The sequence below is a fragment of the Sinohyriopsis cumingii genome, chromosome 19 (genome assembly GCF_028554795.1).
Source record: "Sinohyriopsis cumingii isolate HCF-2022 chromosome 19, ASM2855479v2, whole genome shotgun sequence".
Taxonomy (NCBI): Eukaryota; Metazoa; Mollusca; class Bivalvia; order Unionida; family Unionidae; genus Sinohyriopsis; species Sinohyriopsis cumingii.
Window position 1 is genome coordinate 45,435,834 of NC_142979.1, and position 24,924 is coordinate 45,460,757.

At 36.8% G+C, this 24,924-nt stretch overlaps 2 protein-coding genes across 2 annotated transcripts in view; both read left to right on the forward strand.

The window, feature by feature from the left end:
• Nucleotides 1-13,359, forward strand: part of LOC149775621 (metabotropic glutamate receptor 1-like) — a 44,215-nt gene extending 30,856 nt beyond the window's left edge. Inside the window, exons 4-6 of the mRNA XM_089943504.1 lie at nt 10,860-11,774; nt 12,750-13,248; nt 13,331-13,359. Coding sequence (XP_089799630.1) covers nt 10,860-11,774; nt 12,750-13,248; nt 13,331-13,359 — 1,443 coding nt within the window. The remainder of the gene's footprint in view (nt 1-10,859; nt 11,775-12,749; nt 13,249-13,330) is intronic.
• LOC149775622 (metabotropic glutamate receptor 6-like) lies at nt 13,355-21,815 on the forward strand. Its single transcript, XM_089944198.1, has 5 exons — nt 13,355-13,912; nt 14,721-15,024; nt 17,190-17,314; nt 18,955-19,073; nt 19,907-21,815. Exons 1-5 carry the CDS (start codon nt 13,389-13,391, stop codon nt 20,116-20,118), a joined length of 1,284 nt encoding a protein of 427 aa, XP_089800324.1. The 5' UTR covers nt 13,355-13,388; the 3' UTR covers nt 20,119-21,815.
• Nucleotides 21,816-24,924: the final 3,109 nt, after the last annotated feature.

The window sequence follows — 24,924 nt, forward strand, 5'->3', positions numbered from 1 at the left end:
TCCAAGGGTACGTCGGCCTTGAAATCTTTAAACTTCACCGTGTAGGTGTAAGCCGTGGTTCTAAATTTTCTAGAGGAGCGCTTTTCCGTCTCTCGAATGGAATAGTACTTTTCAGGGTTGACTAAGGGTGGTGAACTTGGTTTAGAGGGTTCGGATTCTGGTTCACTCATGTCCTCTTCAAAATCACTGGCATGAATTTGTGCCAAGATTTCGGCCCTGGTACGAGGCGATAGATCACGTTTCTGCCTCTTACTTTCTTCTTCTTCTTTCTTCTCGAATGAATGGGATCGTTTCATCTTGAGTGCAAAACGTCAAATGACTCAAGTTCAAACACCATAGACTAATTTATAGTCATGGCAAACCAGCGTATATAAAAAGTTTGTGTCTTGTCCTTTCACTATTCATTTCACTCTCAAACCGAGGAGAACGATGGAAGAGACTACCCAGATGGAACGTTTCGTCAGAGCTTTGCGAGGGGTCATTAGAAAATTCTCTTCAGACCAGCCGACGGACTACTCTCCTTCCTTTCGAGATAAGAGTCAGGATACTTGCTATATCTGTCAGAAGAAAGGGCATTGGTCTTCAGAGTGTCCAGACCGTCAAAAAAGAAAAAAAACAGGGGCTAAAAAAGACAAAAGTCAAGATACCTGTTATTATTGTAAAGAAAAAGGACATTGGTCTCCAGATTGCCCAAAAAAGAAACAAGAGGAGTCAGAAGAAAAGAAGGATTCTTCAGAAGAAGAGAGGGATTCTTCGGAAGAAGAAAGGGATTCTTCGAAAGAAGAGAGGGATTCTTCAGAGGAAGAAGAGGAAGAAAGAAGACAATTCTATTTAAAAGAAGCAAAGAAACAGGAGAAGAAAAGAAGAAGGGAAGAAAATGAGGAAAAAACGGTGAAGAAATTCAAAAAACAGAGAGACTAAACAAGGAGAAAGAAGAAGTCAATGAACTTTTAATTAAAGTGTTCTGTGGTGAATTGTGAATTGGATTGTAAAAAATGGATAAAAGAATACATGAATGATATAAGGTAAGTGTCTTTGAGTTTTGATTTTAAAATAAGAAGCTACACTCACGCACTCATACACAGACACGTACTATAAGGGTATAATGGGTGGGGTTTATTTTTGAGTTATTGGCAAATTGAAATTGTATTTCTTTTCGAGAAATGTGGGTGGCCCTGAAAAGAGCCTTTTTATTTTGGTGTAGGAGTGAGTTTAACCAATCAACTTTAACTGCCTTAAGCCTTTGCCACGGCCAAGGACTGCTTCTGATGATTGGGTTGAAATCACTAAGGGTGGTACGACAGGCTTAGTCACAGGGTTGGCGTGTTTAGCTCGGGAAGGTCGTATTCTCTTCGGTCGTGATAAAGAAGTCTGATACATTTGTTTCAGACTTCTTAACTCCGCTAAAATGTCCAACAGTACCGTAGCCGTTTGATTTTCACCCTCTTGTTTCTTTGCTGCTACTTCTTCTTGCTGTTGTTGCTGTTGTTTTTTTTCTTACCTCTTCTTGTTGCTGTTGCTGTTGCTGTAGGAGAAAAGCTTGTTCCGCTTCCTTTTGTCGTTGCATAAATTTCTCCAATTCTTCTTTCTGTCTCTGTCTAAAATTCTCCACAATCCTGCCTCTACCTATAAATAAGCGCAGTTCACTGCATTGATTCACTTGTTCTCGTCGCTTCAAGATGTGGACCGATGTGCAATCTTCTACGCTTGTGTCTTCCATGATGTTCCGGACGGACATGCTCATGTATGTCCGATCCAAGTGGACCGTTGTCCACAGGACAAACACCAACCTGTGGATACGTAGGATCTACTTAGAAAGACAAGGATGCCTGAAAAGAGTGCTGATTTACGGACCAACAGTGAGACGTAGCCTAAGGACAAGAAGAAGACCAATGCGGTGCCATTTATGTTAATGAATACATTAACATAAACCCAAAGGCCCTTTTCAGGGCCAGCCATATTTCTCGAAAAGAGATAGCCTTTCCATTGCCTACCCCTTTTTTTAAAATTTAAATTTAAATTTAAATTTAAAAAAATTTAAAAAAAAAAAAAATCCCAAAAGCCCAAACTCTATTCCCCATGTTAATTTCCCTTGTCCCTAGACAGACCCAAACTCTATGTTAAATTCCCATTGTCCCTAAAGTGACCCACGATTTCTCTCCATGTTAAATTTCCATTGTCCCTAATCTGACCCAGGGGTCTTTTTAATGCTAAGTCCCATTGTCCCTAATGTGCCCCACTTAACTACTGGCAGATAACCATCCTAAACGCCGGAATACGCTATTTCAGCATTTGGTTGGTTTTTCCAACACTAGTATTGTTTACTTAAACAATGTACCGGTCACGGCCCTTATTGACAGTTGGTCCATGGTGACTACCGTATCAAAAAGTTTTTTTATTTATCACTTAGTGATAAACCAGTGCTTCACTCTCTCGAGTCACTGGATCTCAAAGTCACTATTGCTGATGATTCTATTCTCACTTACCTGGGATACATTGAGTATCCAATTTTAATGCTTTTTGTGTAATTTTGAATTTAGTGTCCCTATTTAAGTGGTACCAGATACAGAGTCCAACCGTACCTGTCCCGTATTTATAGGGACAAATGTAATTCGTTTGTGTAAGGATTGCATGCTTTATAATCCTCCTACGGAAAGAATTCCTGATGCATGGAAGATCATTATGGATAGCATTGAGTGTCGTTTACAGTCAAATCCACAAATACGCGTACTGTCAAAATTGCGCCGTATGAAACTATTACTATCAACGGTATTGCCAGTAATGTTGATGCTTATATAACATAAGCGATTACAGAGAACTTAGGAAACTCTGAACATTTTACAGTTTGTTCAAGAATAATCAGGGTTAATCAACGGGGCTCACATTCCAAAGGTCAATTCAAGCTTTGCAATATGTCTGCCAAGTGTGTGACAATAAGACCCAAATTTGATGAATGTCTCATAAGTGAAGTCAAAGTGTGTGACCGCATAGCTTCTGATTTGTATCCCAAGGAGGCAAGAAAATAGTCTACATTCTACTCCGGAAGATCTGAAGGTTAGAATCGACATGAAACATCTGACCCCAGAGCAACTGGATAGACTCAGACAAGTATTGAGCAAATGGGACTGCGTATTTTCGAAGTGGCCCACAGACTTGGGAAAGACTGACCTCAGCAAGCATAAGATAGTACTCAACGATGATAGACCTTTCAAACAACCATACAGAAGAATACCACCAGGATGTACGAGAAGGTGTGTCAGCATATTCGGGAAATGTTAATGCTGATGCAATCAGTAATATGATAGTCCTTACTCCTCTAATGTTGTTTTGGGTCAGAAACGAGATAACAGCACGCGTTTCTGCATTGACTACAGGACCTCAATGCAAAGACCCGGAAAGACGTCTACATGCTTCCGCGGTTTGATGATACCATCGATATATTGCGAGAGGCCAAATTCTTCTCCAAGCTGGACCTAAGATCAGGATATTGGCAAGTCGAGATGGAGGAAGAACACAAACAGTACACAACCTTCTCGGTAGGTCCACGCGGATTTTATGAGGCGAACCTCATGGATTTTGGTTTGTGCAACGATGAAGCTACATTTCAACGTCTTATGGAGAAATGCATTGGTGAAATGCACCTCAAGGAGTGCCTCATTTTCGTAGACGATATCCTCATTTTCTTTAAGATGTTCGATGAGCACATGGACCATTTATAGGCAACGTTCGCACGCTTACACCAACATGATCTTAAACTGAAACTCTCTAAATGTGAGTTGCTCACGTCTTCAGGCGTTTACCTGGGTCACTTTATATCTGAGGAGCGTATGAAGACTGACCCAGAGAAAACATCTGCTATTAAGACGAGTTAGGCGAACACCTAACAGCATTAAGGAACTGCGTCAATTTTTGGGGTTGGCGGCTTATTATTGCCGCTTTGTCGGGAACTTTTCACAGGTAGCACAACCATTAAATGCTTTATTAGAGGGTCGTGGAATGACCAAGGCGTCTCGAAAGAATACGTCCAAAAAGAAACAAGTAGGTCCTTGGACTTGGGGCACTGCCCAAGAATCCGCTAATAAGACTCTTGTGGACATGTTCACCTCCACCCCGATTTTAACCTTTGCCGACTATGCTAAACCATTTATCGTGCATACTGATGCTAGCAGTTCTGGTTTAAGCGCAGTCCTATATGAAGAGCAAGATTGTGTAAAAAAGGTCGTGGCTTATGCGAGTCATGGATTGAGACCAACTGAACGTCGTTATTCAGTCCATAAGCTCGAGTTTTTGTCGTTAAAATGGGCCGTGATGAATAAATTCCATGACTATCTCGTAGGTTTTTACTTCGAGGCAGTCACGGACAGCAACCCATAGACATACATAAATTTCGACGGCAAAGCTTGACGCTACAGGGCATAGATGGGTTGCAGCTCTAGCAAACTACGATTTTTCCTTCAGATATAGAACTGGCAAAAATAACGTTGACGCTGACACCCTCTCGCGTTTGCTACAAATGTTTCCCGACGTGGTGGAATCCATTTGCCATGCAGCCACCGTCTCTGTTCCTTTGATTGGTGGTTTTTCGGATGGTTCGGCACCTCATTTGGCCGATGAGGAGGTGCTCTCCTCTGAACGTTGTAACAACGTTAAGTGGGACAGGGAACAGTTGATCGATAAAACAATAGCAAAAGTTATTGACCTCAAGAGTAAGGGTTTTCAGCCCATGGAGGAGGATCTCCGGAGAGAAAATTCGTCTGTGCAGAATTTTCTCCCTGAATGGAACCGCTTTTTCAGCTGAAAACGGCCTTCTCTACAGAATCACTTCTCTTGATCGTCAGTTAAGCAGACAGCTTGTGATCCCAGAGTCATATCGGAGCCTGGCCCTGAAAGGTATCCATAACGATATGGCAAACATAAAACATTTTGGATAGCTAGGCAAAGGTTTTATTGGCCTGGTCCTGAGAAGACGTTACACGCAAGGTGGAGTCTTGCGAACTATGTATATGCAGAAAGACTCCAGTTAGGGCAATGGCTGAATTGACCCTAATTCACACCACTCGCCCTATGGAGCTCATCTGTATCGACTTTTTGTTACTAGAGCGGTCAAAGGGAGGGTTTGAGAGCATCTTGGTGATAACTGATCATTTCACCAGGTATGCTCAGGCTGTTCCTTGCCTCAACCAAATGACTCAGACTACCGCAAAAGCCCTTTATGAGCACTTTTATCGTCGATATTAAAGATTCCCGGAAAGGCTTCACAGTGATCAGGGACGTTATTTCGAGGGATGGGTTATAAAGGAGCTATGCAAATTAGCGAACATACAGAAGTCTTGCTACTCCCCATTTCACCCACAGGGAAATGGTGCCTACGAAGGCTTCAATGGAACACTACTAAAAATGCTAGGGACATTAGAGGAAGAGCAAAACAAGATTGAAAGTTGTACATTGCTCCAATTGACCATGCATATAATGCTATTAAGCATGATTCCACTGGATTCTCGCCCCATTTTCTTATGCTTAGGTGGCACCCCCGGCTTTCGGCTGACACTTATCTGGGTACCACACCAGACTGTGGCGTGGATGCTGCAGAGTCTCACACGTACACGGAAAAAACTAAAAAAACCGCCTCCAATTCGCTTACACATCCGCGGTGAGGGAGTCGAGCACACGTCATGCTAAGAACAAGGTCCAGTATGATAAGAAGATCAGAAAGTCCAAACTTGAAGTAGGGGACCGAGTCTTAGTGCGCAATGTTGGACTAAAGGGGAAATAAAAATTAGTCGACAAGTTAACCAAGGATGTATATCAGGTGATGTTGATCCCCCATTTAGATATGCCAGTATACAAGATGAGAATGGTAGCAGGTCCGAAATCTGTACGCACATTGCATCGAAAATATGTTTTTCCCCTTTGACTATCTTCCTTGCGATCTAGCCCCAATGAAATCGGTTCGGAAGGTCCCGTGTGTACAAAACGTAACCCCTTCAGAGTCGAGCTCTGAATCTCTGAGTTCTGATTCAGACAGCGACAGGCATGTTATACCACACAAGCGACCCGGTTGTGTAGGGATGGAGATTGTTCGACCCCGTGAACACTCTACACGGACCGCCTCTGATAGTATATCTAGATCTATTGTCGATCCCCATATTAGCCAGCCTCTTGAAAGCGTAGCCTTTCAAAATAATGGGTCTAAGCAATATGAAATTAGCTTAAACGAACCAACAACTCATTTTCTACCCCCTCACGTGCCTCGCATGAGAGCACTCACCTCGGATACCCAAAGGTGTCTACCAAAAGGTCAGTTCAAAACCCGAACGTATTAGAGGGAGACCCAGAGCGTCAGCCCGTGAGATTAGTCCAGAGCCCACCAGCACCACAGGTGTCACGGGAAGACTCGGGCCAGCAACCGGTCTGGCGATCTACCAGAGACCGAAAACCACCCGACCGGCAAGGCCAGTGGGTATATTAGCAGACGATTTATTATGTGTGAGTTACTGAGACCTATCGCATCTATCGGGCGTTCTTTATTTTTATTTAGTATGTAGGAGTGATTCTGAATATCCCATTTATTGTCAATCTAATAAAAAAAGGTAAATATAAGGAGACATTTTAACATCATTATGTAAGTAACTGTAGTTTCGATTTCAGTGGTTTTATATATTTACTTTTCTTTGCCGGGCAGTTTAACTTATTGTAGTTCCGTTTGTTTTACTTGTCCTCCATGTTATGAACTAATCTTACTGCGGAATTATGGATACATGTGGTGGGTTGTAGTCTTCCGGGATGAATCGGGTGGGTTCAAATCACACTGGGGCTGACCTACGCTAGTACCACTACGGAAATAATAGAAAGAAAATATGTAGTGATAGAAAACCGCTCTTGTATGATTTTCATTTTTTAAAAGCTAAAGAGGATGATCCTTCAAATTTTTTGGTTGTTTTTAAATGTCATGTATTAATGTTTTTATTTATTTCTGAAGACACGATGTATAGTACTGATTGATTATTTGTTCCTGTACATTTCAAATTTTTATTATTTTTTTTCAATTATATTTTTTGGGCTGCAGGCACAACTTTGTTAAATGTTAGGAGACATTTACACTTAGGGAGGAAGTATGTGACCTAGGTGCTTATTTGTCATGAGTGAGTGCGTGAGTGCGTGAGTGATCGATCAGTGCACGAGAGGCATGATGGGGACCATACCGTCGAGCGACATGAACTCGATAAACGCCCTAGGCGCTCGTCGTATCGTCTCTGGACTATCGACACCATTTTCATTGTGTCTACGTTTATCATGACGAATGCGATTCGCGAGAATTGTGGTATCTAAATGTTTAGGGTCTTCGTGTCTGGTAAGTTATCGTTTTTATATTATCGAGTTCCTATATATTGCAATATCGGCGTGTGGGTTGTGTATCGTGTTTATCTCGTTTGTAGCATAGTATATTAAGTATTTGTTCTGTTTCTTTGTAGGTTTCTTTTCCTGTTTTCATTTTGTCTTGTATCGTTGAAGCTAAATAAACCTCAACGACCGAGGGCGTTGTGTTTGTTTCTTCTGTACAACGTTGGTTCACATATAGATATATATATTCTTTCTGTGTCACATCAAATATGGAAGAATTACAGATGTTGCATGTACTTGAACAAATATCATATCTGATTCGCGCAGAATGAGTTTAAAAGATCTAGATACTGCGTGATAAAACAAGAGAAATTGATCCTGAAAAGTATTTTAAAGTCGGCAGTAGAAAATGTTATATTTAACATTGGAATAATTACAACACCAGCAGGAAGAAACAATTTTACGGATAATGAACTATAAATCAACAACTTAATTCACAAGAAAAAAGGTGATGAGATGAGCGCAACCATCCTACACAAGGTGACATCATAAATGAAGCTAGGACTAATTAATATGGTTAGAATTTATTTCACACCGATTAACATTAACCCTGATAATATTTAATCGCAACGAGAGAAACCAATAGTTTATAATAATTTCACTATTACGACTATATGACCACAAACTAAGTAACAGAGAGAATCGAAACCAGCCAACAGGTTTTGTAAAACTTAACAAAGAATTTAATTATCAAAGTCATAAATGAAATGTGATAGGAACTGACAGTATTATAATGTGAATCCAGACTAATCCTGAAAATTTCTATGAAAGCTCTAAATTAATGAAAAGTTCTGTACAAATTTCAAACCCAGAAATGTCCGCCAGGAAACGTGACGTTGTCAAGATGGCGTCGTCCAGAATTCCTTCATATAATTCACAATAATTCCAAAATATTATCATAGTACAAATAATGAACATTTTCTATTTCCAATGAACAGTCCAAACAAATGCGGTTTTCCTCTCGAATAATATCTGAGTACAACATAAAACACGTCTACAGACTTGTAAGAAGAACATAAGAAAGGAGGATAACTCCGACAATCAGAATGAATCTGACTGCTCACTTGACTCCTTATATACATCTAATATTACGATTCTTATTTCACAATATGCCCAACGTGACAGATCGCATAACCTATTTTGCGTCTATCTTACCTATTCATGTGACATAGCCCAACCAATGCGAAGTTACTGAAGTATTCTTAAAACATCGAAACCCCATTAAAAGGTCTATGCATTTTTCTTGGGTCTAATCTAGTCAAGCATACTACTTGAAATTATGAGTGTAAAACCTGTATTTCATTGCATTTTAATGTTCACGCTAATTTAAAAAACTGATGGTTTTGACAACAAGCTAGGTTCAAGCACTTTCTAATTTCATAGCGGTAAATTAGACTTTTGTATAGATTTTTCTGATGCTAAAGAATAATCTTGAAACAGTCCTGTTGTCACCCCAAAATGTGCTTTTAAAAATCAGACAAATGCATTTTCATCACTCCAATCCATTACATTACATTGTTTAAAAATTTTTGGTTTCTTTGTATTCTCATTTGAAATTACTAACACGTATTAATACGCACATAGACCAAGCTTATACATTACGAGAGTTTAAATAATTATCGAATTGCCGTGACGAAGACTTATATTTTCGACTTTTGTTTGCTTTATTATATATATTTGTTATCATGTTGATTCTCTGCTTAAGATTCAAATATCAGAAACATATTATGATCTGTCAAGGTTATATTACCCGTATCACGACTCACTTCTTGTCATTTTTATGCCTTGTATATCATATACCCTTTGGACTTTACTTTTACTTTAATCTTGTATCAAATATTTATAGGCAGTGTTCTGTGCAACCCATTTGTATAACGTGATCTCTATGTTTGCTCACTCAGAGTATAATTGATAAATCTAAATTGACTTTTGCTTGATCCAAATTTGCAATATTACAACCTATTATTTTTCATAATTATGACTAAACCCTTTCTAATATCTGAGATTGTAATTATATTCACTATAATACTGGTTCAATTTAATGATATCTTTAAAGTTTCTACATCGTTTGTAGTGTGCATTTCTATGTTCCATCAAATCGGCAGCCTTTTGAATTTTCTCACCTCATCGAAACATTTAATATTTTCTTCCATTTATCCTACCTACAATTTTATACATGCATCTGACGCTTTTATTGTTAAATCGTTAATTATCTCGTTTATTTTGACTTTCTCTTAATCATTGACTAAATAAGCCTATTTTCTTCAAGAATATTGAGTGAATCTTTTTCAAAGTCATAATATTATCTTCCTGGAAATATTTGAACAGATATATGAATATTTATTGGAGTGATAGTGATAGGAATGTTATTGTATAAAATAATGCAACAATACATTTAAAGATGCAATAGTTCTTTATAATAGATGCCACAACATATGTCCTTCAGAACTAAAGTAACATAAGAAAGTTCCATGAATGTTGGAGAAAAAACTTTTATAAGTTCGATTTATATATTAAATGTTCTACCAAATATTTTGGCTACCGACGCCTTTCTTTTGAATACATGAATACAATTATATATATATATATATATATATATATGAAAGCGTCTTGCACGTTGTTTATCTTTGTTTTCACTTTTCTGCCCACGTGTATCATGAAAAATCATCTACCACTGTCAAGATGTATTGGTGCTCACTGTCGTATTTTTTTATGTGTCTGTATGTCATCAGTATCTACTTGCTACTGATTCTAACATAAACAATTCTGTATAAACATTTCTTAGTTAAGTGGCCTCCAAAATTTATTTGTTGATACATATGTCAGCAGCTTAACATTCATGCTCGTTGTACGTATGGTTCCCCATAAATATACTTTAAAGTTATTGCAGCATCTCAATGAGTTCGAATCCACGACCGAATCATGCCAAAGACTTACAAAAATGGTACCAACAGCTGCCTCGCTTGGCGCTCAGCATTAAGAGGTTAGTGTTAGGACTGGTCGGCCTGGTGTCAGGATAATGTGACTGGGTGGGACATCATGCTACATGTCTGCGGCATGCTGCCCCAGCGCTTTACATCACTATAAACTGCCACACTGCAGACATCGTAGCGATATGACTGAAACATTGTTAAAGTTACGTTAAAAATCCAAATCACATCACACCACATCAATGAGTTCTACTATTTCAAAGTTTACGGTATATAAAGAATTAGCATGTATACCTTTTGACATTTGCATTAAAGTAAGGGTGTCTATCACCAAATGTAAAGCATGTATATTGTCAAATTGGAATGATATAAAAGTATGGCTTGATAGAATTGGCTCAAATAATAAGATAATGGGGTACAATAAACTGAAGAAAAAATGTATTTGTTTGGAACAATAAAATCAAGTAATGGTCTTTGAAATTCTTTTTATTAAGTGTTGGTTGTAAAATATATGATTTAAATTTGTAGGCAATGGAACTGCTGATGATCGAGATGAACTGGACCTACTTTGCAATGATTTATGACGATGACATTTACGGACGTGAAGGGGTAATTGCTCTGGGTAGGATGTTACAAAAGCGAGGGATTTGCTTGACGGAAAAGATTCCAGTCGATACCCAACTCAGTCAACAAGAAACGATATCAAGACTTCAAGACGCGTTGATTTCACTTTTGAATCGATCATCTCCAACTATTGGAATTGTAGTATTTGGAGGGAAAAAGCTCGGCTCTAGTATTCTTTATGCTATAAATAAATCTCTGAATGACTTACCGACTCTACCAATCCTTATTCTCTCTGAGGCAGCGATGGATGCAGGTGTGTTCTCTGTAAATTGGCCAACTGTTCTAGCAGGATCGTTTGCCCTCAATCCACCGAAAACAAAAATAGAAACTTTTGAAATTTACTGGGCTTCTTTATTTCAAAATCGGACGAAACTCACAGAAGCGTCAAAAGAAAACACGTTACTCTTGAATGTATCTGAACTATGGCTAAATGAGAAGTGCAAAGGTTCAGTTGAGATAACATGTGATCCATTATCATCGAACTTTTCGGATCCAATTTTGGTCTCTTCTCCATTTTTGGATTATGCTGTTCAGGCCACCATATTACTGGTAGATGCAATCAAGAGCGTGCATGTTGATAAGTGCGGACAAAATTTGTGTCCCTTATTTGTCAACGTTAAGCGAAGTGAAATAATCAATAAGATGGCATATAGTAAAGTTGTTCTTGATGACTTTCAATGGCTCAGAAAATATTTTAAGAGCAGTTCAGTGAGTTTCAACGGCTCTGTGGATGCTATCCTTCAGCAAGGACCTACCTCGTATGTAGTGTATAATTGTCAGGCATATACGAGTGTCAGTAGAGACGATTGCTTCAAAGAGGTGAGAATAATTCCTACTGTTTTCTACAAAGAATGCATTTTGATGGTTATATATATATATATATATATATATATATATATATATATATATATATATATATATATATATATATAAGCATTTAATAGCACAATGGAGAGATCCTCCGCTTCGGATGAGGGAGGTCGTGGGTTTGATCCCCGGCCGAGTCATATCAAAGACTTACAAAAATGGTACTAGCAGCTACCTCCCTTGGCGCTCAGCATTAAGAGGTTAGTGTTAGGACTGGTCGGCCTGGTGTCAGGATAATGTGCCTGGGTGAGACATGATGCTACATGTCTGCGGCATGCTGCCCCAGTGCTAGACATCACTATAAACTGACATACTGCAGACATCGTAACGATATAGCTGAAAAAATGTTAAAGCTGCGTTAAAAGTCCTAATCACACACACACACACACACACACACACACAGTGGCATGGCACAATAGCACAATGATGGTTATATGATGCCAGTTAAAGGACCGATTCCAAATCGGTAGAAAGCAATAACTGCTGTGTCACCAATGAACTTGATGAAGACTTCAGCGAAATGTTGGATGTGCCTGTTGTAATTCGAAACAGGGGTGGTCTTAGTACAAGCGCCAAAACGTTTAAAAAATATGAATGATAAACATAATTCTCCTTCTTCTTCCACAAGATGCGAGACTAACGCACATTAAAATACCATATATATTCAAGTATAAGTCAAGCTCAACTATAAACTACACAGACCCAGTTCTGCCATCGCATAATGCTCATTCATATATTGGTCTTTGCGGTTTATTATGGAGTAACCAGTAGAACAGACAACACTGACACGTATCTGTCAGCGCATTATGCGACAACAAATCAGGGTCTTTGGTATTTGTAGTTTGATTGAACATTTAAACGAGTATTAAGGGCACTTGTAATTGGATCCAATTTACATAAACCATTTTCATTGTGTTTATATTACAGGTTGGTAACTACGACAGACTCTCTCAAAAACTGACACTTTTAAATGCTGATATAAAGGATTACAAGTATCCTACATACACAGAACTTCCTTGGAACAAAATCAGGAAAGGTCAGTGCAGCAACGGATCATTGTGCGCTAGCTGTATGAGCAACGAAACAAACCCTGATTTTATAATTCCTGGAGACCTATATATTGTTGCTGTCGCTCCCGTCCATGTTCGTGGATCAACCCCGATGCAATGTGGTGATCTAAAATTAGGAGGAATGGACATTGTAGAAGCTATAAATTTTGCAACTCCGCAATCTAAATATCAATCTGGGGTTAAAGCACCTGATGCTAATGTAGGAGTGGTCATAATTGACAGCTGCATTCATCCTCTCATAATAAAGGAGAGACTTCTTACTCTGTACAGATTAGGCATGCCAAATGGGGAAGGAGGCTACTCTCAGATCATGAACAAAGTCCTTGGTTTTATCGCAGAATGGACAAGCGATATAAGTATTGCAGTCGCAGATGTTTTGACAGAAACAAGATATGTTCAGATTGCATATGGGTCTACTGCACCTGTTTTGAGCAACAGGACGTTATTTCCGTATTTCTTACGTTTGACTAGTTCAGATGTCCTGCAGGCACAAACTATGCTTGATATTATCAAGGGCATGGGAGCAAATTACATCCAAATTATCAACACTGATTCTGCGTACGGCAACGGAGGCAAGAATGCAATAAAAGAATCAGTTCATACAATTGGAGCTTGTGTTGCCCAGATTATCACTCTGTCGTTATTTCCAAGCTTGAATCAAAGTGTCATCGTTCAAAGACTCAGAGATTTTTCATCTGCAAAAGTTGTTGTACTCTTTCTCAGCACTTCCCACCATGAATGGTTGGTACCTTCGTTAGAGGAACTGACTGGTCTACATGAATTCATTTTCATTGCTTCAGAAGAATGGGGGACACGACCAATACTTCAAGACGTAAAAAATTTGATCGGAACTATAACACTTTCAATAGACCTACCTGTGAATCAAAAATTCAGGGAACACATGTTGAACTTGAGGACAACTGGCCAAGATTCTAATCCATGGCTGCAAACATTCATGGAGAAGGAACTGAATTGTCATTTTGAGTGGAGTTTTAACAAGTCAGCTTCTAAACCATGCAGGTATCAATCAAGAGGCAGGAATAATAAAAGTATAATGAAAATTGTGTTTGTAAGTAGGAAATCCAGCGAAAGGGTAAACATGCGTTGATAAGAATCTTGCAGTGTTAATAGCAGAAACAAAACTGTTAATGAATATAAGATGTAATCTCTTTTTCCTATTTTTTTTCTTCTCTTTCCCAGAACCAAAACACATCCTTTCGTGAAATTTTACAGCTATCAAATAGAAAAACGTTTCAGCGAGCAATTTTGTCAATAAATGTACGTTAATCATTCAAGTGTCTTTATGGCATGGAAGCTGAACGGCAATAATGACTTCAATGAAAGTAGTACAAAAAGTATTATCAACATCAAAACCAATGGCAGTAGTTAATCTGGAAAGTAAAACCTCGTCTAAAATGGGTCCAACATAACGTTCTAATAGCTTAAACAGGGTACGTTTTACAGCAGGAATGGCGGTTTATTAGGTTTTCCTTTAAATCAGTAGAAGAGGTTAATCCACAGACAGATACCATATATTGGCCAGAGCCCGATATATCTCACAATTAATTTTCTAAACCATTATATATTTTGTTACTTTCTCCATTAAGTTGGCACTTACGTGGTCCATACGGACCAGAAATCATATGAGTACTATGGACCCGTACGTCCCGCAGCGGCTGTGGTGTTGGTAGTAGCAGTAGTAGTTAGTAGTAGTACTAATGGTAGTTTGTAGTAGAGGTGATGGTGGTAGTAGTTGTAGTCATTTTAATCTGTTAACTTGGAAGTTAGTCGTTATTTTGGGGTCATTGTTGGTTTCTTCCCATTTCAGTGTCAATGAAGGCCTCACACCCGATTACAAAATTGATTTTTGGGTACCTTTCGTCGAGAACGCAGTTTATGCTCTATTGACAGCAGCGTCGCTGACGCTAAAAGAGCAATGTGGACAAACTACATCAATCTGCGACAAGTACCGTACACATACAACGGATCTTGTTGAACAAATCAAACAAGTGCAGTTAGACATACGCGGAAATGGGAATAAAGATTATATATTTGACAAAAACGGCGATGGATTACTTGGATACAACATTTATATGGTGGAAAAGCAAGCAGGTGAAGTGAAGTATACCTCGGTAAGTTTGTGATCTTGTAGTACATTTAAAAATGTTGTATAGTGTGTTATTGTCCTCTGCGGCAAAGGTTGTAAAATAATACTTTAGGCAAATCAAAAGCAAACAATTCTAATATCAAAACAATTTTTTCTTGAATTATAGTATTTTGATAAACTATGGCATTTTCTCCTAGTTATGTTGGTACAAGAACAGAGACGCTCCGATTTCCGCAAGAAACAAAAGAAACAAACTGACAACACAATACGTATTGCATACAATATAGAAAGCTCGATTTGTGTATCCCGTTCAGAATAGAAACCCTGTAGGGGTAGAGATGAGAAGTACACATGTTAAACTGAATTCAGTCGTCGAACGTGTAGCGGAGAAATGATTGATATGATTAACTTTGATTTGGCGGAATAACGAACGAACAATGAATTCGGGAAAGATTAGTAGCATGGCTGAGACGTCATATGTGCAGTCAAGAGAAACTTGTACCTATGATGCGAGGTGTTGAAAGGCTATATAAACCCGTACCTATAATGCGAATGTTGAAAGGATAGGGAAAGTCGTGTCTATGGCGCAAGGCGTTGAAAGGCAAGATAAGCTTGTACCTATGATGCTAGGTGTTGAAAGCCTATGGAGAGTAGTATATATGATGCTAAGTGTTGAAAGGCTGGAGAAAGTTGCATTTATGATGCTAGGAGTTGAAAGGCTAGGAAAAGTAGTATCTATGATACGTGTGTTGAGATTCTAGAGAACCTCGTACCTATGATGCTAGGTGTTGAAAGGCTAGAGAAAGTCGTATCTATGATAATAGGTGTTGAAAGGCTATGGAAACTCGTGCCTATGATGTGAGGTGTTGAAATGCTAGAGAAAGTCGTATCTATGATGTTAGGTATTGCAAGGCTAGGGAAGGTCGTACTTATGATGCGATGTGTTGAAAGGCAAGAGAAACCCGTACATATGATGCTAGACGTTGAAACCCTATGGAAAGTTGTATCTATGATACTAGGTGTTGAAAGGCTTGGGAAAGTGTTTGTGATGCGAGTGTTGAAAGGCTAGAGAAACTCATACCTATGGTGTTGAAAGGCTAGGGAAAGCTGTATCTATGACGATATGTGTAGAAATGCTAGGAAACGTCGTATCTATGATGCTAGGTGTTGAAATACTAGAGAAACGTATACCTATGATCATAGGTGTTGACAGGCTAAGGAAAGTTGAACCGATGATGCGAGTGTTAAAAGGCTAGAGAAACTCATACCTATGATGCTAGGTGTTGAAAGGATACGGAAAATTATATCTATGACGATATGTGCAGAAATGCTAGGGAACGTCGTATCTATGATGCTAGGTGTTGAAATGCTAGAGAAACGTATACCTATGATGATATGTTTTGAAAGGCTAAGGAAAGTTGTACCTATGATGCGAGTGTTGAAAGGCTAGAGAAACTCGTACCTATGTTGTTAGGTGCTGAAAGGCTAGGGAAAGTCGTATCTATGATGATATGTGTTGAAAGGCTAGAGAAAGTCGTATCCATGATGCGAGTGTTGATAAGCTAGGGAATGTCGTACCTATGATGCTAGGTGTTGAAAGGCTGGGAAAGACGTACCTATGATGCGATTTGATGAAAGGCTAAAGAAGGCGTGATGGAAAGAAAGAACTACAATTCACAAATGTTCTCAATAAAGGTGCGAAAGGCATCACAGAGTTATATTTTGCCACGTTGGATGGTTGCCAATGTTTACTTTCTTCAGCATTGAAAGAAACATAAAGCTAAATAAAGGATAAGGAAGTTAAAATTTTCTGTAATTGATATTAGTCGGATGTATACAATGAAATACAATAAATCGTGTCATATACTAATGCGGTTATTATTTGTAAGCAACGTTAGAATGTATGCTTCATAAATGCTTAAAGAAAACAAATTAAACCACGTTTTATTTTAATGCACGGACTTAATTCTTCTAATCTGATAATGAAAACATCACATACACTTCAGCCTGAAAGATACGCAAAACGAGGTAAGAATAGAATAATGCAGTGATATACAGGCTTGAACATAACTCATAAACCATAAAGGGCAAATGTATTTTAGCAAAAGAAATATCTTTGTTTCTTTCTTTGGAACATTTAAAAGAATGACATAAATTAATATAATAAATTCTTCATTTTCTTAACTTTAGATTGGACGATCGGTTCCATTCTATTGGGATAAACAGAAATGGGAAAACTCTATGAATATCCAAGGCGAGTCGAATCTCAAGTGTGACGATAAAAGTTTGTGTCCAGAATGCTTTGCGGCAACAGGGTATATGCCTTTAACAGAATGCTTTACGGTAACAGAGTGGGGGGGGGGGAGGGGCGCTCACCAGTTATGATGTACTTTTGAGAGAGTGACGTATGTAAGGTGAAGCTGTTTGCATTTAAAACATGCACAATGGAAAGAATGGTGGCATACGTCTATGCTAAAGTAATGTAATGTGGATGATATTTCTTTGGATATTGTACTTTTGGAAATTGTACATGATTTACACACTGCTAAAGAAAATGAATGCTCCCTTGTACTAAAAATTCAGCATGAATTAGCCTAAAGTACACTATTCATAGCAGCTACCAAAATAGGGAAAATGAATTTTGCCAGATTAGACAATACCAGCTTCTGAAAGTGTAATGAATGAATTACCAAATATATAAAATGTAAAAAAAGTTATCGGTCTTTTTTTATACAATTTACATCTGAAGTTCAGGAAGTAAAAATGACCAAGTGGAGCTAGCACTTTTTTGAAAGGTGCACATCTGGAGTAAGGCCAAGCTGTATACTCTTTAACCCATATTACACCCATCAGTCATACACCAAAATAAAGGGAATTAAAGGTCCTTTGGATTATACATAAGATATACAAGGTCTTTTTTAAATAGCCAGTATAACCAGTGAGAAAAGCCGGGGAAATTCTTTTTCTTTAAAATCCTAACTATGCAAAATACGAACCTGTAGAGCGCCACCATGTACCTTTAACAGAATGCTTTACGGCAACAGGGTATGTACCTTTAACAGAATGCTTTACGGTAACAGCGTATGTACCTTTAACAGATAAATAGCGTGAACCATTTTAAGTAGAACAATACAGTATAGACAATATCAGGCATGAGTTCAGACTGAAGAAAAATATTAAAAGTCTTTATGAGGCACATGTATGAAGACAACATGCAGCAAACCGTATAAGTTTATGAAGTAATTTATCTCGACTTCTCAGTCTGGGCTAATTGCTATTTAAGTTACTAAAGGAGGTTTACTCGTTTCCAGATACGTTGCTCAAATTTAAAATCTAATACTTTGAAAATGCTTCCAAATTTTCTCCTAAGCTACTGTAGGCGACTTATGTTTAAAATGTATAGATTCGAGCATGAATATCACTGTGCTGTATCCAATGGAAATAAACAATGCAGCAATTGTATAGATAGCGTCATAGGAGGTGAACATGGTTTCTGTCATGACTGGTACACATAAAACACGCATTTTTAGTGATACAACTATAGTTTCAAGGAAATTAAATCATATATATGACGCTATTTGGGGCAGTAATTTTTTTATACAGGAAATTTGGTATAAGCATGGAACCAACCTAACACAAACACTCCACACGACACAAAGGTCAATGAACAAGACCCGTAAGAAAGATATCGGCTTGGAACAGGCAATAGAAAACGCTGCCGATAGTGAATTCACAGCTTTCCAAACTAATGCAGCTTCGCGGTTATAATATCCTTTATTGCTTCATCGACAGTAGACTCATCAGTGTGACATAATTAAGTCGATCTTCATCACGTATCTTTATTCTTCTGATAATAGTTCACCCTACCTCAAGTCCTGTCTTTCTTGTATGAAATAGTGTGCGTTTCTACTAAATCTGTGTCGAATAGTAAGAAGCGGGATATTTTGCATTGCAGGTCTGAGCCCACGTCTACGCCGAGCGTAGGATTTCTGTACTCCACCATCGCTTTGATAGTTATATGCATTCTCTTAATAGCAGCAGTGGTCTTTCTCCTGATTAAGCTTAGACATAAAGGTATGGCTAAGTTTGAAGTGTGTGTGTGTGTTTAATATCAGTTCCATGTAACAATCATGCCTAATTCTCGCTTAATTTCGCTGACACAATTTAAACCCTGTTAAAATTGTTTTAAAAGATGTCAAAAATTCTTTAATAATATAAGAAAACTTAAATTCGACGTTGACAGCATTAAATATTTGGGAATAGTTCCTAGTATTCTTAATAAAGAACTTATGCATATTTCGACATTATACCTGTTGGCTGTTTTAGTGGACTGACTTAAATTGCTCACAGTCTTTCATAACCATTTTTCGTAGAATCTTACTTTAGAGGATATATATATATATATATATATATATATATATATATATATATATATATATATATATATATATATATATATATATTCTAGTATGACAACAGGTAAAAACACGGGATACATCCTTTTTATAAACTAATTCAATAGTCAGATGAATTATTTTCAAGATTAAAAAAGTTATGGCCATTGGTATAAACAATTTTAAAAATGGGTATGTGTTCACGCAGAACATTCGGGCACACAAGCTTCGCCCTGAAATCTATATATGCAATTCATCTGACATTTGTTTGAAAATATTGAATTTCCTTTTGCGTGTTATACAAAGAGTGGGTGCTTTATCTAATTTAAATCGGTATTACTGAAGACAGTTGTCCGTATCGTAAATTATAGCTGATATGTACACTAGACTCTTTTCCGAGAAACTTAATTAGGTTTCTTAATGAGATTAAGATATGCCGACTACTGTCCAAGTGGATCTAAGTTAGTTATAAGACCTCAATTATAATTGTACTTTTTATCATTGTATACATAGGTGTGGGTCGAGAGGTAAACTACGCAAGTCCATATATAACCCCTGTTTATTCGAGCACTGATAGGACGGATACTTCCGAAGGGTCATCTTCTGATGGTCCTAGTCAATATGCGTCAAATCTTTACTCTACAGAACAACACGACTTGTACTTACGCAACTATCCCAGTCGGCTCGAGATAAAAGAAGACGTAACAAATCATATCGAAAACTAGAGGAGACGCCAATCTTAATCAACGACAAGGAATAAAAATTGAAGAAAAATATAAAACTTTCCTTGTTAAGCCCGTGACAATGTTCACCAAAAATAATTAACGATGCCAATTGGGTAATTAAGGAAAAGAAAGAAGAAGAAAAAGAGCATCAAGTCATGAAGATGATAAATAAGTGTAAGAAAATAATTTACATATTGTTAATACTTTTGCAGTGTTGACCATTGTTTCAGATGTTTTACTGATAATTGAAAAAACAAACTTGCATATGTTTTAATACAAGAGCCATTATTTAGGTATAGCTAATCTCATATCTATTGAAGAAATTGTTCTTTTAGAGCCAGCAAATTTACTATTCAATCAATGAAGGATTGAGTATAGTCCTTGGAGCCTATATATATATATATATATATATATATATATATATATATATATATATATATATATATAGCGAATTGAGACGTATTAGGTAGACTACCAGCCTATAATGTTTAGTCCCACAAGAAATAGCGAATTTGTTGGGTTTTTTATCCTGCAGTTTGATACCGAATTTTGTGATATTCTCTGCCTGTTCGTCCATACATGTCTGTCTGTCCCCGTCCGTTAGTATTTACCTCTGTCCTCAAATCTGCATATTGCCGAGTGAAAATGTGCCAAAATTGGTACAAATAGTATAGGTTTTATTATACTACTTTTGTTTCTACTAACAACAACTACAACAACAGTGTTAGAGTGGTTCTTTCTCCACCAGTTATACTTGCAGCCGTGTGTAGTGTATCATGTACTGAAAAACGGAGTTAAAACCACAGAAACAATACCAAAGAACAGCAACAGAAGAAATAATAATAATAATAATAATAATAATAATAGCAGTATTAGTCATATAAATAAAAATAACAATGTTCACGACAAGGATGCATGGCCATTACCACTGAAAAGGCTTATATAATAAGTATTTATATCGCTAAATTTATAAAGCTTCATTAAGCACTGAATGCTAAATATTTAAATTCAATTTAATTATAAACAAATTTCCATTAAGGTAACAGCCTTTTCAATTCCTTAATTCAATTTTGAAATGTAACGATCTTAAACTTTAAAATGTAATATTGCAAATTGTAATATTGTAAAATGTAATATTGTAAAAAATATATTGTATACGGAAACATGATTTTAAAAATATTGTTCTATTCTAAACTATTCTACAAGAATATACATCACCTGTACTATAATATAATACCATTAGAAAGGATATACATATCTTGGCAGACAATGATTATGCAAGTTCTTTGTTTCAGACAAATACTTAACTAAGAAGTCCCTTTGGTTTCCTGATGCCTCTGTCTATTATTTGTGATATATATATATATATATATATATATATATATATATATATATATATATATATATATATATATATATATATAATGTGTGTGTGTGTGTGTGTTGTTAGTTTGTATATCCATCTACACCATTCCATCTGATGGCTATCAAAACTTAGGTCAGAAGCTCGGCTTTATTATTTCTTATTATGCTTTAGCTTGTAATATCTCTGTAGATTGTATCTGCCATCAGATAGTTCGATAGTTTGAACCTTGTTGCTTGTCTTTTGTCATTATTGTAGTCCACTTATCTCATACAAAATTTTAAGTTCTCTTTAAAAAGATAATAACCACATAGACAATAAAGATGCAAACCTCTCCGTCTTTATATTTATAAATACACTTATCAAAACATAGAACATAAACTGGTGTCCGAATGGAAACAAAACGTTTTGAAAGCCATTGTGATGAGTTGATTTATATAGTATTAAACTATAGATACCTTTTTGTACATGATAAGAACTCATCAATAAAAGAATTTCTTCTGAGAGACGAAGTAAAGAATTTGTCTACGCATTCCATAACCTACGACTAGAACAAATTCATTTTTTGGCAGAGAATCTTCTTTGGAAACGTCAGCATAGACGATTCTGTAAAATAATTTTTTACACTGTTGGAGCTGGATATCGGTCTTCTTTCGACATGAATATATTTCTACTAGTGCTACTATCCGCAATAGCTTCAGTTAAAATAATGATTTAGACGCGTAACAGAACTAAAAGAAATATATCATGCTAGAATACTGATTTGAACAGCTTCGAATAATATATCATGCTAGAATGCTGATTTGAACAGTTCGAATATCAAGCTAGAATGCTTATTCGAACAGCTTCGAACACCTCAAGCTCTTGCTAAAGCTATATTATAATCCACTCATTCATTATATCGCCATGAAGTCTATGTTTGTCATAGTGTTTCAATCCAATATTCTGTTTAAACAGTCTCTGTGTGTGTCTTACGTACATGCGTGTAGATTTTAATGCTCTTGTCAAGAATTGCTTAATGAAAGTTGTATTCATTGATCCCGTCCTAGAATGTGTCCCAACACTTTTCATCTTGTGAAACTTGTTTTGTATACGGCCTCAATGTATTTTTGTTGTTGTTGTAACTTGTTGTTATTTGAATGCTACTGAAGTCAGCTGGAAAATCGTTAAGTGTTTTTGTCTTAGATGCTATAAATGTACAGATTACAACTAAACAACGTAGTATTATTTTGCATTGTCTCGTCTTGCATTGCACTGCATGCATTATCAGTACTACCTTACGGACCTTCCTCTGCAGTTAAATTAGCCATACTATCGTCTCTTTTTCCAGTACGATGAATTCGACGATATAGTTCATGTTTGCATGAGAAAAGAATACACATATAAACTGCACTCACATTAATCTGATGTTTGTAATAATATCTCATCTGGTTATTTCACCCAAATATATTTTACTAACGGCAAACGCTTTGATTTCAATTGAACATGTGTACCAATGATACCAAACATGCTGAATCTTGGTGTTTATTTCAAATAGGAAAGCTCATAACAAAGTCATTCCAGAAAGAATCGCAAACACCATTTGATGAAAATTACATTTGAAAACTTACAAAGTTAATTTGGTATTATTTTTATCTTATTATTAATATAAGTTTGACAAATGTCCAGTCACCAACTCCCACGCCTGTACTAGAGTTTGACATAAATATCCATTCACCATCTTTCACGCCAGTACTAGAGTTTGACATAAATGTTCAGTCACCATCTACCACCCCGGTACTAGAGTTTAGGAAAACGTTGTCCCATTTAATGAAATTTCGGAATAATATCATTCCTGTTCACGAAACAAATAATAGACGATCTGCGTGAATCATGTAAATGGTTGGTTCCGGTGAATGATGGTAGGTTGACGGTTTCCAAGTATAGGTTTTAGAAGAACCAAAAATGTAAGAAATATATAAAGTTTAAGTTTGGGATTTTAATCCAGTTAACATCATATAATATGCCATTAAAGACTTCAACCATCTCTTTTAAGTGAATTTCAGTAGGGTGAAATATGTCCACTTTATTTGAAGAAAAAAACAATTACATTCAATACGACTGCTAAAATTCTTAAAACAGGAGAAGCTAATGATTTGGATGAAAATCAGTTTCAAACGACTAAACATTAAGTCTTAGTTCCAAAACAAATCAACGTGTAATTTTATTTTGTGCACCAAATTTTTGTAACTCGTGTCACAGTAAATATTAACTATCTCATTCCTTCTATGAAACATTTTTCAAACTGAATATCGTGATGCAGGTTACCTATACTATCTTATAGGAAATATGCAAAGCGATGTATTCTTTTCAGAAAACGTGAGAAATGTACTATATGTCCTGGTTGAAATATAGTTAAGAGGAGAGCACATCAAATTTATGAGTTATTCTTAATTGTTGAAATCTGAGATGTGTGCTAGATAAAATCAGCTAAATAGAATTCTTTTCATTCACATGGTTGACCTCTCAGACGATGACTGCAAGAACATTCTTGCATTCTTCGGGAAGGATCGTCAGATGATTCATGAAGTTTACTGTATAATCTTCTTCATCCTAAGTGAGACTGATCGAAATATATAGTACTCTCAGTCTGACATTCCTATGGATATCCATTATCCATACGATCAATCGATGATGAAGAGATTACAGGAGATAAAAAAGCATATAAAATTCATTCAATAATATCGGTATCAGATGCAAAAGATTTTTCAGTAAAATTGTTTTGTTTTCTCTTTTCAATTATCGGATGCCTTCAATTGCTTTCAGCCATCAACGTACACGATAGGGTATTCAAATGAATACGGAATATAAAGAAAGATTAGAAACAAAAAAACAAGAGGTATTCAAACATTTAAATGTATTTTCAAGTGATCTAAGCCATAATGATGTTATAATTTACATTGCTACCGAAATACGATTGTTTGTATTTTCCATCTAACTTTCCCCTTTCCGTTGGTGAGTTAGTCTGTGAAGTTTACCACCAGTCATGTACTCAGACATCGTCACATGGGGCAATGAAAATCCCACTACTCTCGTTTTTCTTTTCATTGATTTTTGCTCGTATTTTGCTATGATGGTCCAGAGAGGGGGGAGGGCTTGGAAATTTCCTGTAAGGTCATATGTCGTTGTCCACCCTTATGTTTCTCTGTTGTTTGATTACTCTGATTCTCGCAGTCATCACTTTGACTTAACTATCATCGTCGTTAGCTTCACTCACTGACGCCAGTGACTTTGAAGTTTTCTTGCACAATATCAAGCAATGACCTTCGTAGTCGTTTGTTATATGCTTGACCAATCCGGCGTCGTACGAATCTCCAAATCCTTTACGTTATCAAGAAGTTCGCAATACATATTTAAACATCGTATATCTTTTAAGCCATATTTGACAAATCTGTATGACACAT